Source organism: Parus major, chromosome 3 (assembly GCF_001522545.3).
Source record: "Parus major isolate Abel chromosome 3, Parus_major1.1, whole genome shotgun sequence".
Taxonomy (NCBI): Eukaryota; Metazoa; Chordata; class Aves; order Passeriformes; family Paridae; genus Parus; species Parus major.
Window position 1 is genome coordinate 28199768 of NC_031770.1, and position 17507 is coordinate 28217274.

The 17507-nt window shown below is 36.0% G+C and overlaps 1 protein-coding gene across 3 annotated transcripts in view; it reads left to right on the forward strand.

Annotated features, from left to right (window-relative positions):
* Positions 1 to 17507, forward strand: part of BABAM2 (BRISC and BRCA1 A complex member 2) — a 178190-nt gene that overhangs the window by 30341 nt on the left and 130342 nt on the right. For all 3 annotated transcript variants that reach the window (XM_015620717.1, XM_015620719.1, XM_015620718.3), the window contains exon 4: positions 6482 to 6576. In XM_015620717.1, coding sequence (XP_015476203.1) covers positions 6482 to 6576 — 95 coding nt within the window. The remainder of the gene's footprint in view (positions 1 to 6481; positions 6577 to 17507) is intronic.

The following is a 17507-nucleotide window of genomic DNA, read 5'->3' on the forward strand; positions in this document are numbered from 1 at the left end:
CTGTTCTGTTGTTAACGCTGTAGTTATTATTGTTTGTTTGCCTTGTTCTACATACTGGTAAAGAACTGTTATTCCTATCCCCAGATCTCTGCCTGAGAGCCCCTTGATTTCAAAATTATAATAATTCAGAGGGAGGGGGGTCTACATTATTAATTTTAATTCACTACATTTTTCATTTCCATTCACTGTTTTCCCTAGCAGACACCTGTCTTTCAAACCAAGACACATGGCTACTAGAAGAGACAGGTTAGAATTTTGAATTGATGAATAATATAATTCTGGATTTTCCTTTTTAATACTCAACAAGAGCACTTACTGTATTTTCCCAGAACTGATTCTGCACATAGTTTGGTCTCTTGCTTCAGCAATTGCCTTATTATCTATGGATGCATTTCATGATCAAGTTGCATTTGGATTTCTTGAAAACCAAATGGGTTGATCTACTGCATAGCAAATTGCATTCAAATTGATATTATTCTAGGTTGCAGTGGCCACACGTTTATTCTACATACTTAGTGCTGACTTAAAAATTCTTGGTGTCTGAAGAAACAGAAGCATATAGATATCCTTTCAAAAGTAGAGTTAACTGGTGGGCTGCTTCCTAATTATGCTGCTGTTGATTAAACAGGGATGTTAATGCAGTGGTACTCCCTAGTATAACATTTTTCAGTACTACAAATTTATAGTATGGTTTAAAAAAGAAGAAAAATACCCCAAAAATGAAGTTACTAGGAGAAGAAAAATTGGATAGGCCAGTGGGAAGTGATTGTAGACATTTTAGAAATTTCTCAGTTTCTTGTTGGGAAACACCTGTGTTGCTTGTAGTCAGTTGTTATTCGTCTGTTAGATTTGCTTATGTATTTTGATAGATGAGAAAAGAGCAGCCCATGTGGGTTTTAAAAAAATATATAAATTTAAGTGTTCCTATTTATATCTTTTTGCCTGTGAGGAGCAAATTAACTTTTCTTTTGAAGTTCTGTGAAGTTAAAATGTTTCAACATTTAATACTGTTTGCCTGAGGAGAAAGGAAGAGAAAGAAATATTTTTTGGTAATTGGAAATATAATTCCATCAGACTAATTACTGGCTGATGTGTCTACAGCAATGAGGTAAGTATAGTCTGAGTGTGAAGGTTTTGCTTGCCTTGCTCTTACGCTTGAATAGTCAGTAACACTGTGGAGTGCCACACAGTTGGCCTTCCATCAAGGGAATAAGGACAAACAGAGTTGAAACATATGCAAAACTAGAAACTTGTGCTGGAGACACAAGGAAAAGGGTATTTGTGTCATTTGAGTGAGAAGAGCAGAGAATGCAGGACTATATTGTTTTTTTTCATTGTTTTTTTTTTCCTCCAAATTTAAAATGGTAACTAAGCACACTAATTTTGCGTATGACTTTATTGGTTAAAAGTCTAACTTAGTTTTACTTTAATTTACTCCAGCACCATTATATTTGAAGAGGATGAGCCACAGATAATATCATGTAAGCATTAAATATATAATATTATGTTATAAAAGTGGCTATTTCTTGTAGGTCAAAGTAAACTGTTAACTTGTGATTCAAAACATTTAACACCTTATATTATGTAAACTTACTGCAGAGGCTAGTGTTAATATTTTATGTATGGTTTTATGTATAAAACCAGATTTGCATTGGCTGTTGTGATTGTTTAAATACCTTTTATTTGAATGCAATGAAACATTTTTTATTTGCACATAAATGTAAAAAAAGTTCTGCCAAGCAGACTGTTAACTGTAGTTTTAAATTTTCTGGGCTTTGATATTTAACAAGAACAAAACTCAGCTTTAGGATGGATTCTCTTAATATGTAGTCTGATTTGTTACTGTGTGTTTTTGCTGCTGTAACTTAGGAAAATAGCTCATGCTTATAGCTGCAAATAGAGTAAATGCTTTCAATGGTGCCTAAACCTTATAGAGTCAAAGTTGTTACCTTTTCTGTTCTAGTATGTAAATTAAGCAAGACATAAGTGAAACTGTATGGAAGAGGGGAGCACAGAGCAGGAACATTGGAGAGATTGGGGATGATGTGTATAGATAGCTGATACAGTCAAAAAGAAGTGTTTTTTTCTTTTGTTTGAGGAACTAGCTGAACATCTGGATTGATGCCAGAAGTGAGACTTAATAGAATAAGATTTTACTGAGGGAATATTCTTTTCATTTTTAAATATATAAAAAAGTTGTTATGTCAAATATTAATATTTTAATTATTAATTTATGTATTTTTAAATACACAACAAAGTTGTTATGTCAAATATTAATATTTATGTAATTATTTTAATAATTACATAAAAGTAATGTCAAATATTTAATAGTAAGATGTTGTCTTTAACTTTCAGAATGAAAGCCACTGATGATAGAAAATCACTGTTCTTTTCTAACTTTTAACAATGAAGTGGAAATAACATTTTGTTCTGTACTTTGTTTCTATTAAATTGTCAGTCACCCTGTGTGGAGTTTGATTGTAGCAGAATAAACTGGGGTTTACATTTAGCTAAAAACCTACGGTACTGTAGGAAGGAGGGCTGTCCTGGTTTGGAAGACAGGTGTCTGGTAGGGAGGGCAGGAGCCTCCCTTGGAATGAAAAAATGTAAAATTTTTCTCTTCAAATTATTATAATTTTGAAATCAAGGGGCTCTCAGGCAGAGATCTGGGGATAGGAATAACAGTTCTTTACCAGTATGTAGAACAAGGCAAACAAACAAACAACAATAATTACAGCATTAGCAAAAAAAAACAGAACCAGGGACCCCATGACAGCCTTCTTGGCCAAGACAGGAAAGGATGGAGGAGAGGCTTTGCTTCACAAACCCCCTCGGGTGGGCAATCCCGGTGCTCCTGCAGGGCTCTGAGGAACACTCAGCTGGAACAGCAGGGATGAGCTGAGATCCTGGGCCGGTGAAGTGTATCAGCAGCTCCACGGCGGTGGCTGGCACTGCCACACATCCTGGCAGGGCAGGTGGTGTGAGGGGCCCACAGATGAAGAAGAAGAAGCAAAAGAAACATCTTCTGGGTTATGGCGAATTTCCTTCTCTAAGCCACAACACTCCAAGAGTGTGTCCTGCCCCGAAACCCAAGAAACTAGCTAGCCCTCAGCTGCCCCTGCCCTCCCCTGCCCCCCTTCCTCCCTGGGCCCAGCCAAACTCCCTGTGTTTCTCAAGCACCCAACCAATACCAGCAATAAGGTTTCCCCTCAAGTAATGGGCAAAGATTCCACAGGTGAGAAGGACCAAAAGGAGGGACACCCAATCCCCAATGGTACTATAGGAAGGAGGGCATAAATTATACATTTCTGTTTAATTAGAGCATGAGAACAACAGCATCATTTTTAGTTTCCATAGGGTTGTAAAATAGTTTGAATAGTTCGTAAAATGGTCTTAGCAATAGCGTTTTGTGAATGTGTAATTAACAGGCACTGAAGTACTACTTTTATATATTCGGAAGCCTAGAGAACCTATATAACATGTGTTCTTTTAGAAATTGAATTCACTGTAGGAAAAATAATCTTGATATACACATTGGCATTAATATTGATATGTTTGGTCTCAAAGTGACTTTTATTGAAAAGACTTGGGAATTTCGATTTGAGGCGTGTTTACCCTGGACAAGTAGAAGCAATTTTAGCAATTATAAATAATTATGAGTTACAGAAAATCAAGTATCACAATGTTAATTTTTACAGTGGATTCTGTCCATTGTACCCGAATAGCTCCTTGGTATCAGTAGGTCATAAACACTTTTAAAATCCAAATATCTGCATAGTTGGTCATTCACTGTGGATAAGGACTCATAATGCCACTGATATTTAGTGAAAGAAGGGGTCTGACAGAAGGTGGTAAAGAAAAAATACGAGCATGTGAGATTGGTAATGGATTGGTTTGTCCAGCTGTGATATAATGTACCTGATATTGGTTTGACTACACATCACAGCTGAGTGGTCAGAAGAGGGTACCATCTCCACAAGTCCTTGATCCCCCAGCATGAACCACTGTGTGGCATATGCAGCTGACCTGAACCCCAAATTGTTCACTTTGCACTTGTTTATCACTTTATCACTTGTTAAACATAGTAAGTGTTAATAATGCTAACTTTACTCTTATATTGAGCACTGTATATAATGGTGTTCTGGGAGCTGCTGTGAGTTCACACTGTGAAAGGAAAGGGTTTTTACCTACTTGAACATCATGTTGCACCTACTGCCACAGCATTCCTGAGGTTCACGCCTTACTGTGCAGGTCGTAGAGGTGGATACGGATTATTGCCAATCTCACTACTCAAGCAGAGTCTTGTAGCTGCCTCGTGATGTAGGATTCTGTAATAGTTTTTCACTTATCAAATGTGGAGGTGTAACATCAAAAATATGCTGTTATTTTGATCCTTCTTTTATTCTAAGCAGCTTTTTTTAGTATGTGTGTAGTTGGAGTGCAGCTCCTAAATGAGCTGAGCTGTAGATATATCTATCTACTTTGTTTCACCAACTCTGTTAAAGCAAGAATACAGAGAATGAGAAGCATATAGCTAGCACCTGAAGTATGAAGTGTTTGCTAAATGAGTTACTTAGTATCACACAGGAGCACAGCAGAGGCACAGGTACAGTCCTTTCCTTTGGAGTAGCATTGTGCTGCCTAAGTCATGGGCCTAGCTTTATCATTGTGTTGTGTTCTGATTTATTCATAACATGCCTCTTTCAAAACTCAGTCAAAGAATGTATTAAGGTTAATCTCCTTCAGTCTATAACCTCAAGTTCACTGCTTTTTATGCAGAATTTGATGAGGTTGTTGAAAGGAGCCATGCATGACATTTTAATTGTAATAAATATCAAGGAAAGTGTTGTGATAGTGTTGGAACTGCCCAATCTAGTAAACATCAACTTTTTTTAATTCTTCAGTGCTGTATTACAGTTTAAGCAATCTAGTAATTATTTTTCCTTACTTAATATAGATGCATTTCCTGTTGCAATTTTATGCCTTTTCCTCCAGGACTGCCCGGTTTGTTCTTGTAAATAAAATTTAAATGGAATTAAAGGTTTTATTTCTATTTTGAGTGTGTTGGGAATTTTAATTGGCAGACCTCTGCTATTTTCTGCGCCCTATACTTACATGTGCTCCTGACAGCTCTGAAAAGAAGGTAGGAGTGCACACAGAAGAAACCCACACTGCTCTGCTCATCACATGATCAGTGAGTTTGTTATTTGGGGCCATACTGTAGAGAATACCTAACCCACACTGGTCAGTGGCTTCTTAGCCATGAGCCTTCATCCTCTGCAATTAATCTTCATGGCATCCTTGCTTTCAGGCAAGGCCAAGATAAGTTTACAGAATATTCGCAATTAAAACTGTCATGCTAAATGCCTTGAGATGGTGTCATCATTGAGCTAGCAATGTGGCTTTGCAGGATTTGTTCATCTAATGCTTTTTTCCAGTTCTGCATTCACAGTTTCTTAAGATATAAAAAGTGGTATAACTTTCTCTGAACAGAATTGTTTGTAAGGATTACCATGCTGGTTTTTCTTTGCTGTATGGATTTTAAATTAGTCATAATATGTAGTAAACAGTCTTTTTTAATAATGTCTCGTACATCATAAATCTGTTTTATGCAAAAACTCAGTTATTTTTTCGTATTATCATAAAGAATGATGGGGAGGTAGACAAGTAAGGCTAGAAACACTTATTTTTATTTTTAAATTTTTTTCCTTGATTAGTGGGTGGGTTTTTTTGAAAGCTCAGATGCATATGACTACCTCTTGATCTGTATGAACTCTGAAGTATGTGTACTAGTGAAATACTAGAACCCAAATTGCTTTTAATTGCCTATCTTGTGACACTGGCAAGATGAGAGAACTCAGTGCCAAGCTGTGATGAAGTCTTATATTTTCAGTTAATTTTCGTCTCTCCGTTTAAATGTGCAATACTGCTTTTCTCTTGGCCAGAATTTGGGTAGTTGGAATAGTTCCTATTGAACTGTGTATTCTTCCTTCTAAGAGTTGGCGGTGATAAGGAGAAGAGAGGGAGTAAGTGCTACTAATTTTTAAAAGCTCTGGTTTTTTGAAAGTCATGATCTTAGTAAGTTTGCAATTGACTTTTAATAGACAAAACACAGCCACCTAAATAGGGTACTCTTTATTAAAACAAGATCACTTTTCTAACTCAGGGTTTTTTTGAGGCAACCCTCAATAGTGTTTGAATTGCCATTTGAGATACAAAGCAATAATGTATTTCATGTTTCATTGCTTGCAGAGGAGGAAGAAGCTGTGCCTCAGGAATTTGTCTTCATCCCCTAAAATATCTGATGCTTATCTTGCACGTGAATTTTTGTAAAAATTATATGGATATATACATGAAATATATGTAATGTAGCTGTCAAATTCTATGTTAAAAAATGTGTGTTTTATGTGATTATTTTATTTTTTTGTTTTTAAGCACATATATAAAAGTGCAAACAATGGTTTCGTTTACTGCTTTTCAGGGGATATTATTTTTAATGCTCACTATCCTGACCTGCCACCAGATTTTATCTTTGGAGAGGATGCTGAATTTTTGCCAGATCCTTCTGCCTTGCATGTAAGTACTTTACTGTCTGAGAACATTACACCTTGCAGAGATACTTGGCTTTTTTAGAATAGCTTCAGCAACAGGAATTTTATAACAATGCGAAATAAAAAAGAAACACCTCTTTTATCTCACTGGTATTTTGTGTGTAAATACATTGCTTTCTAAGGTGATTTAAATTTGAAACTATAAATGAGGAGAGAGACAAAGTTTAAAACATTTTAATCAAGACAATATTACCTTTATAATAGTTACTTCAAATATCTGTAAAAATATGTTTATTTAAATGTGACCATCTTAAAGGATTTGTCTCAGAAAAAAAGTTGATAAATTGTGTCTTTAAAAGCATTTATCTCGAAAATGAAGTAGTGTAATTTGGTGTCACATTGTTGATTTTTGTTTTCTGCTAAGGAAAGGTATATCTAATTAATGTTGCAGGAACCACTGCATCAAAGAAAGCTATCTTCTCATATGTGTTAGGGTTATCTAGACAAAGAAATTACCTTCTAAAAGGTGGGAGGAACAAAAATAAATGAGAAAATACTTTGATACAGCCTTATTACTACAGAAGAAGAACACCACAACCTGAAACCAAGCATTTTGTTCACTAGTCACAGTTCACTACCTCAAGTAGTAAAGCCTTGTTTGGAGAAGCTATCAGTGCTTATGCTTTTACAATACTTCTCCCTCTCAAAACTTAATAGTAGTTACTAATATGACCGTGCAGAGCCCTCACCTGCAGCTCCTCTTCTGCTTTATGAGCACATCTCCAGAGCTCCCCAAAAGAAGCTGGTGTCTGTTGTGCTGTGGTATGTGGGTGTCATGATGGAGGTTGAACATGCCTTGATGCATGACATGACTAGTGTTAGGTTTTGGTTTTACTTTTCACTTCATACTAAGTTATATACTAAAATCAGAAGAATTTGTTTTAATGATTATTTTTAGCATACCTAATAGAACTTTTAAAAGGTGAATGTCATATTTATTTTCTTCTCCTCGTCACTTTGCTGTTAAGCTCACAAACTCCTTTGGGTGGGAGGCATGATGCTGATGAACAGCTATTTCATTATGCTAGTTTATAGAAAAGGTTTTTCTTTCTATGGCAATTCTATATTTGTTTTCACATTCCTTTATTTACTAATTCTATTTTCCTCTTTTTCTCATTTGTTTCACAATCTTACAACCTCCTCAGAAGTGTTCATATTAGCAACTTCTTTTTATAGTTGATATTAAAAGAAGAGAAGCACCTTTTAATGTACTGGAAAACAGAAATTAATAACAAATTGCAAATGAGATATAAAATCATTTGGGACATCTTGCAGAAATGCTGTTCAGATGGAAAAGCTTGCTGAGAGTGGTACAGTGCCATATTTTTCATGTGAAAAGAAGTCACAAACAGTTGTGATCTACAGGAAAACGTGCGAAGATAAAAACTTCCTTATTTTTCTTTTGTTCTTCCATTGTTCATTAATGATGCTTCTTTTGGGAGTGTTGCTTTCCTCCTGCCTATGAACAAACTTCTTGCCTTTTTTGCTGGAAAGCAACTTGGAAGAGCCATTTGCTTCTTGATGCATAATGAGATATTAACCAGTCTATCTGAAAGTAATTAGAACAAACCGAAGAAGAAATCTGCAAGCCAGCAATGTTCCTTTGGTCATTATGCCTTACTGAAGCGTTCACTATGTAAATGTAACCCTCAGTTTGTCCTGATGGTAACAGAGCATGTTATTTCCACCTTGCAGCTGTGGTCTACATAGTGTACCTTTAGTTTTGCATTCACTGTTTAATCTAACATAAGATTTTTTTCTTCAGAATGTTTCATTAGCAATAATTAGCTTTTTATGCTAAGTCTTTGAATAGCTCCCTTTTTTTTCCACAAATGTGACAGCTGTTTAATGAAGATAATTTTAATTGAATTCTAAGATATTAGCAGAATTCTTAAATATGTTAACATAGCTATCTACTGACTAGAAGTAAAATACAGATTAGCACATTGACCATAATTTATTGCTCTTAATCTTGAGCAGTCTTCAAGTACTTCTGATAAACAGTTCCTGGCATTTAAAACAGAATCTGCCATGCACAAAAACATGTAGATGTTATTCAGTGAGGAGCACAGTCTCTAAGTAAGTAGTATGTGCCATTGCATCTGTGGGAATTCTGACATTGAGCCTGCATGCACTGCTCTCATCTGTCTGAGCATCTTGTTTTCCAAGAAGTCATCATATGTTGTTAGATGGCTTTGAGTCAGGCATTATGCTTAACTTGAAAGGAGAACCAGGTACTCCAGATTCCACAAGCTCATGTGGCTCTAATAGAGGTTGTCAGGTGACTTCCCTGAAGATATTTGAATGGCTGTGTTGCAGATAATTTTAGTCATTCTTCAGTTTTCATGGCCATGGGCAGACCTTCCAGTTAGATGTTCATCTGAGCATGGTAATAGGTGTTCAGTTAAGCAGCTGTTAGCCAAACAGCTAAAGCAAGATTCCAGGAATACTGCATTTTAAAAAGTGAATGCTGTAGAGGAATAGTTCATGTTTTGTTTTTTTTTCCCCCGGAGTAATCCTTAATCATTAGGCCAGTATTTCAGCAGTAGAGCGATGTGTTGAGCACTTTCTTTTATAGGCAGGGCTAATGTTTCTTGAATTGATACTGCAATTGCAGAATCAAGTTTAAAATGCTCATTTAAATTTAGTTTTGCTTTTGTGTCTTGCACAAACATTAACGTCAATTGGATTTGAAACTGAGCTTGAGTCTCAAGTTCAGCACTGCAAAGTATGTGCTTCATTGCATGTCTTACCAGTAGTGGTTACTCTGCTGGTCGCAGGGTCTAACCGTGTGCATGCTGATCTTGCTGATGATGTCAGCATTGTAGAGCACTTCAGTGGTGGGGTAAGTGGTCCTTTTGGTTTGTCATACAGTTTTAATTACAGTCAGGGGGCTAAATTCTTTAGGTTAGTGGTGCTGTTCATGTTCATAGAGTTATTAAAAGGAAACATTTTTACATTTTATTTCATTAAGAATGTTTTCCTCTCAAATGCGTTTGATACTTGCATGTATAGTATACATAAATAAAATCAGCTTCTCAGAATGTAAATAGAAAAGTTCTTTCCTGCTCTAGTGTTTATTCATTCTGGTTGACAAGTATTAGAAATGTATTTTAAAAACAACCTATGATTCACTCCGTTCTGATTAAAAATTCAGTTGGCACACAACCAGATTAGTGATTGTGTATGGATGAGATTAATTTGAAGCTCATTACAATGACGCCGGTTTGAGTAACAAGAATTGTTTGTAATGTTAGCCTAGTTGATTGTTAATGTGAGCCAGTTAATAGCTGAAGTGCTTATTTAAAATGTTAACCCCATTTTCTCAATGATTTTGAATTATCTTCTGTTTGGCAAAGAGGATACAACAGAAGTATAAGCATGGTAACTGTCAGTTCAAGGAAATGGGTGTCTTAGTATTCTACTTCAGGTCTCCAGCTAGTCTCCCCAGAGTTATTCTGTCTACCCACTGCTATCAAGAAAACTTCAGTAGCCTTAGTGAGAACGGAAGCAAGAGTACATGAGCGTTTCCTGAAGCCTACTAAGTGCTGAATATGTCCGTGTGGGCTAAGTGTATAGCATATTCCATGTGGCAATACTCAGTGCTGCATTTGCACAGGAGGAAGATACTGTCATCACAGACCTTCAGAGAATAGGCTGTTGCAGTTATCATGCCCATACCTAGCACTGAGAGGACTATTTTCCCTCATGTAATTGTTGACACTGAGTATAGATTCCAGTCACTGTGGAGTTAATTCAGTTCATTGTGCTACTCTAGTGTATTGGCTGTCACACTCTATATCTTGTGTAGACCAATGTTTAAGTTCTTGTATTTGTGCTTATTAGACTCACTGGACTATATGAGGACTATGGTGAAAGTTGTATTTTTTTTCTGTGTCTCTGTTCAAAGTCTTAATCATTATTTCTGTTGGTTGCTGAGTTAGCTTTTAATGGATAGCGAGGAGACTCTTTAAATATACCCCTCTTTCATTAATTGTTCTTTATTTGCTCAGGTACATGAGACATGTATTTAACAGTGTCAGTTGTCCCCTTGCTCACAGTAACTCCAAAAAAGCTCAAACACCCCTTATATTAACTAATGCTTTTTGAACTATTTTGTTCTAAAAAGTCTGTCAGTTGTATTGTTAGCAAGGATTCAGATGTTATGCGTTCTAATGTGAGCACTCCACATAAGGGCAATGAGCTCAATGGTTTTTGGAGTGTGATTTTAAAATATAAAGCCAACAGAAGTGGGTTCTGCTTGTTGGAGAAATGCATGGGTAAGTTTAACCTATTTAGCTCTTCTGTGTGCTCTATTTCAAATGGCAACAGCAGATTTCATTCTTGGATCCTCTAACCTGTTGCTCTTATATTGAAAGCCTTAAATTACTTTGGCTTCAGTTGAACTTGGGGAATTTAAGTGAAACACAATGCAGAATTCCATCCTTCAATTTATTAGAAGTTTTTTTCTCTTGTTTAGAACTGCTTCATATTCCCATTTATTGTGTTCATTTTTCAGCCATGTCTTGACTTTATATGTCAATATGTGTTTTGATTATTTATAATCCCATGTTATTTAACATTTAATTTTCTGAAATAAACATTAATTCTGAAATTTTTTTGTTTCTGTCCCGCTCTATTGATCCTACCTATTTGTATATATGGGAATGCAGGTATGTGTGTGTCTGTGTGTGTGTATATATATGTATGTATGTATGTATGTATGTATATATGCATATAGTCACTGCAGCCTTGCTGAAGTTTGTCTGGTATTAATAGGCAGTGGAAAAAAAAACACATTTTATACCATCAGAGAAGTAAGTTATTCAGGAACTTTCCCAAGAATTTTTTGACTGGTATTGTTGGCACTTACACGTTTTTGTCCACATTTTTGAACAACAGAGATATGCCAGTGCAGCATTCCTTTTAAAGCCATATCTGAAAGAATGTAATTTTGAATATATTTTGATCTGGTTTCTGAGCTCCACACTGTTCCTCAGGGAATCACAAAATCACAGAATAGTTAGGGTTGGGAGGGTCTGTTGGAGACGATCTGGTTCAGTTTGTGCCAAGTTGAATAAGTACTAGGTTAAGAATCAGAAATCCCCAAAAGAGGATTCTGGCTGGGGATCCTCTCCTGGCATAGCCTGGCCAGCTTGACTGCAGCCTGTGTGAGGCCAGCATTCAGGAGGTCCTTCTGAGAAGTAACACAGTGCTGAGAGCAAGTGTTAGGATTATTTGTGTAGATGTGATGATGGCTATACAGTCCAGCAGAAGGAATTCGAGAGGATGACAGAAAGAAAGGTTTTCCTGTTGTCTTCCAATCTTTGAGTCCATCAAGACTTTTCTACACTGGGAAAGTAGTCCTTCTTCTCCTTGTTTTAGTGTTTTTCATATCTCTTGCAGCCTTTCATTTTTGTCCTTTTTGTCTAGAGTTGCTAATATTTATAAGGCTGAGAGATGGTTAGCCACATTGTCATTTTCTAATGACAGTTAGAAAATGTACAATTTAATTAAATTGTATATATGTAAAATTACTTTGTCATTTTTTTTCATGTAAAATCATTGCATATATTTACCTGACTTTCTTTTTGCCAAACTTCAGCGTTTTCTAGCACAGTGTATAAAACATGGCTTTCTGTCTCAAGTGTAAGCAGAAGAAAATATGCTGGGGTTAAACGTTGTGCTGTACTTAATTGCAGCATTTTGGCTGGACTTTTCAACTAGTGAATCCAGAAATGGAAAAAAAGAAAATCTATAGTTTGATAATACTTCTTTAATTTCAAGGGAACAAAATACCTGTTAAGCTACAAATTTTTGCCTTTCTTGCTCAAGTCTTGCTGGTCTAGAAAGCAAAATTCGTTTCGTTAGTTTTGTAAAGGGATGCAGAGGGAACATTTCCTTCAATATTTTGGCACAAGCATCTCTGATAATCTCTCCCTAGAATATGAAAAATCCAGAATATTAGCTTTTAAAATAGAGCATTTTAATCCTGGAAAGTTTTTGGAGAGAATTAGGAATGTGCATGGACTGAAGGATGGCAAAGTGGGAGAAAATGTTTTTCTGCCATACTATCTAAAGTGCATGTGATGAAGGACATCATCTCTGTGCACTAGTAAAATAAGGGGAGAAAACATTTTATGGTTTTCCATTCATAGCATTGTTGTAGGAAAAAATATTTTTCATTTGTCATTTGTTTGACCATATTTTTCATGGTCATAGATCTAGATGGGCCAGAAATTTGGACCAGAATAACAGGATGCTTAAATCTTAATGTAAAATGCTGAAAAAGATGTTTAGGCTTGCATGTGTTTCCTTTGCAGGAAATACAATCCTTGCTTGTGGTAAGGGTGGTATAATGAATTCCAGAAAATCATTCATTTTTGAGCCATAGTCCATACCAAATGTATAGATATCCCAAGTCAGACATATGAAAGCAAAACATCTTTTAGGTGGAAGTATGTTAGTACAATGATAATGTGCTGGCATTTGTAATTCTTTAATGAAAACCAACAAACTGGTAATGTACTTCTGACTATTTATTGTTTCAGTTTATTAATATATAATCATACTTTACTTGAGCAGTGTTTTGTTAAAAATTATGAAAAAAGTATTACCAGAAAAACTAGTGGAAAATGGAAGGATTCTGGCCCTTATGTGTGGTGTTACTGTGACAATATACTACTGCTTCCTTACAATAACTAGAAACAGTAAGAAATAGCATGTCTTGAAGGCAACAGCTTGTTAGATTTTTAGAAACACGTTTACAAGGGGCTTAGGTAGGCGTGGCAGTTTTTTTGAGAGAAAAGACTGACTCTAGAACAGTCTTCTTGAATTGAGAATACATTCAAATTCCGTATAGTATGCTCATTGAATTCATGTTGATGTGCTATTATAATTCATTTTTCTGTAGAAGAAGTTGGTCATTGCTTATGAATATTCAAGTAGAAAAAAAATTTGAATTAACTGATTACAGAAGGACAGTTAGAAATGGTCATTCTGTCTAATAATGCAGTTTTGTATTTGATTTAATTCTGGGTTGTGAATTCTGTTATGGTTTATAATTGCACTTTTCTCCAATGAAATTAGTTTAAGTTGGATATCCTGAAGGTTCTTTCCTTCAGAAGATATGTTTCGGGCAAAGAAATAAATGTCTTTTGCACTCAGGCTGATTTTCAAAAGCTCTATTCATTTCCCCAAATGGAGGAGGGCTGAAGATACATTTTCTTTCCTTTTTATAAGTCTAAGTTTCAGCTTACATTTGTTTCAAAATCTGTCTTTGTTTTACTCATTCTTGACATTCTTTTACGTCTGTGTTTCCTTGCTATCTTCTATTTCAGTTCCTCAGGCATATCTGTTTCTTTTTAGAGATAACTACAGAAATACAATTCAAATTTAGTCAGCATCTTGAGTCTTTTGTTTGCAGTATAAGTGTTCACACAGTTTTACATGAACTCTGCCCATCTTCCAGATATGCAGCTTTTACTTTCATAAAGGAACCAAATGAATGTTTTCATGCTGTTTTTTTGAGAAGAGATAACTAATTTACAATAAGTTTTCTGGTGTCGTAGAGAAATAATTTTGATTTCCAATATCTTACGAGATTTACACAATGGTATTTTGTAGGTGTTTTCTTTAGGAACTGTATTTTCTAAGTCTTATAAACCCTCTAGTAGTACAGTTGTGAAAATAAAGATGGCAATACTGCTTTCATGACAGTGAGATCCACCATGTTATACATTGATTTTAATTTATGGGATTTTGGAAGGGGAAAAATGGTTAGAAGAAAACAGTTCTGCATGTGCCACTCAACCATAAATGCTGAAGGGATGTTAGTGGATGCTATCCAAAGCATTAGCTGTGAAGGTTCTGCCTTTTTGCTGTAGCTAAAATTACTTGTGTTGACGGGAAAGGAAAAAAACCACAAGAGCTGGTAAGAGTGAAAGACTTGCTATTTGAAAGGGACTCTTGAGGTGAATTATTAACAGTGGTCTGTTCTCTGGTGCAGTGAGGGTCTGAGGAGTTGAAGCTTGTTCACACTGCCACCAAGGTATGGTAAATGAGTCTTTAGGTAAAAGATGCATGTGCCTATGTCTTGTGGTGAAATTTTTCTTGTCTTCTTGCTTTGTTCCTTTTACGTGCCATGTCTAGTTAAATATGTACACCTCTGGTAGCCAACTCCCAGGGGAAAAAAGTGCAGTGTGCTCATGTGGAGGAGCTAATGATTAGTGCAATGGATTCACTAACCCAGAATTTAATATGTGCTGAGGGAATTAAGAAATTCCTTTTTGGAGCAGGTAAAAGGATCTTGTGCTTTCTGAGAGAGGTGTGCTGAGATGTCAGGAAAGAAACAAAACTTGCTCTAATTCCTTAGCAAGGTAGGACAAGAAATGCCTATGCATGCCAAGTCTTTAGGAGATTATTTAGATAGTAGGCAGTTGTAGCTTTTAAGGGTCTGATTATCTTATAAGAGAGCTCTGTGGGAGAAACAGACAGACTCTTCCAGGAAGAGTGTGCAACATAAAAATATTCTCATGGTCTCAGCTACACAGATCCTGGATTTCCTGAGTACCCTTTCCAACATCAGCTGTCTCTTCACTGCTTCTTCAGCAGGAAATAGAAAAAATTTGTAGTAACCTTTGGAAGCTGAGTTTACTCCTTTTTTTGGTGAATGGTACTTGAGGGGCAGTTTTGCATTTGTTCTAGGTGAATGCAGAAAAGTGTTCTCCGTGTGTCAGATTTGCTGGGATCTGTTATGAAGCTGCTTTGCGTATTGGATAATTTATCAAGAATCACACTGTGTAGCCAGTGGAAGAAAAAAAGGGAGATAATTTCATACATGATGTAAGATGCTTTTCTGATAGCAGAATTAATTTCTTATTATGTTGTTTTCCTGCTCTGTATTTTCTTGCTAAGTAAAGGCCCTCAGGTATATGTGATGTGTCAACTAAGTGTTTATAAGCTATTCTCATTTCTGTATCCAGTTTTCACAACCTCTTGCTGAAAAAAAATTAAAATAAATACTGACAACCCCAAGTTTTGCTTTATGCAAATGTTTTTATCTGGTATTCACAGCAGCAGAGCACAGAAGGTCTTTGTAAATTCTTTGGTTGTATTTGCAATGACAGAAGTGCTCCAGAGTTGAACTGTTTTTATGAAATGTTAAATTTTGATGTTTGCTTGGGCCCAAAAATGATAATTTCAAAGATCACTCCAGAAAGTTGTTCCAGTGGTGCCTTGGGGGAGAGGGATATGAAGAACCTGTGAAAACAAGATGACAAGTAGACGGCATGTAGGTTTACAGTGACTGATTTCAAGCTGCAGCCTGTAGGATGTTTAGGGGCTGGCTGCTAAGAAACTGAAGCCTTTGAAGTTGTTATAACACTCCAGCCCTGCAAATACTGTGAAAAATATCTGTTGATAGAAAGATGTGAGCATATGGTAGATAATTATCCTGTGCCTTTTTTTGTGAGCAATTTCCCTGTGGTGGCCTATGATGAGTAGAGCCAAGTGGGGACTGAAATCATATATGCCAGTTTCTAGGCTAATGCTGTAATCACTGGACCAGTATCCCCTCTGTATCTATGCAGAGCGTAGGTGCTAATATTACACTGATCTTTCTCATTACAGGTAAAAACTTGTATTGCTACTAATTTTAAGCCCCAGTAGGATGCAAATTGTGTGCATGTGGTGTGCAGTGATATAAACAAAATGCAAATCTGTACTTAACATTATTCTTTACGATAATTCTGGATGAAAGATGCTATAGAAATGTATTACCACTGTTACGGGCTTGGGAGGTTTTGTTTACTGACATTTTTTCATGAAAGTTAGTTTCTTGCTTAGAAATATAGAAGTACACTAACTTAAAATAAGATCTTACTGTTATTTCCTGTAGTATAGCCAGGAAAAACAGTTGCAATCTGTCTCCTTTAAAATCACATTCCTGGAAGATATTCTGGCAACCTGGATATTTAAACACATTTCAAAGAAAAACAACTTCAAATCAATTAGAAATTATTACTGTATTTCATTTCTGATAGTGTAGAATTATAGTTTGCTGCAGACATTGCTCTGAGTTATGAAATAAGCAATAAAGAGTCTATGAATTAGCAGCTTTATGGAACATGAGGTCCATTGTATTGTAAAAAAAAAAAAAGGAGAATAGTTAATCATGGACACTGAGTAGTTTGCATAGGTTCTTGATTAGCTTTTTTGGAAGGATAAAGGAGAGAATACAAAGCACAGAATGTACCAGAACAAAATTTAAATGTGGTTTCTTTGCCAGAAGTTGAATAGTACAGCCTCTTTGGAAAGCTAAACTCTGCATGTCTTTCCTAATAGGGCTGAGAAGTTACTTTGTTGGGGGCTTTTCACTTGCCTCACCTGTAAGATTCCACTAGAACTGATAGTGTCAGGCTGCAAATTTTCCTTGTCTCTTTTGGAAATCCAGCTGGTGTCATTGCTACTCATTTAAATGAGTTACAGTTGAAATGACTTAAATTACACGCTGTGGGTGGCCTTTTAACAGCTCTACTCCGCCTCTTATACCAACTTCAAGTGAATGCATTTTCTCAACTCTGGTCATGTCTGAATGTCAAAAAACCTTTCCCTGTCAAACTGTTCACTTACTACGCAGCCAACTTCTGTCAGTAGACAGTATCAAGAGCCAGGGAATTCTGAAATTGAATTTGCAGCCCAACAAAATCTCTAGGATTATACTTCTTAGTGAAAATCAGTGCTCCTTGATTGAGATTGTTTAACTTAATATCTGGCAGAATACCAGATCTCCTGAATCACTTGGATTTCTCCAATGTAGACACAGTTTGTTTGATGCATATAGTCTATTAATCTCTGCATAATAATTTAATACTATTTTTCCATTCCTATTGCTAC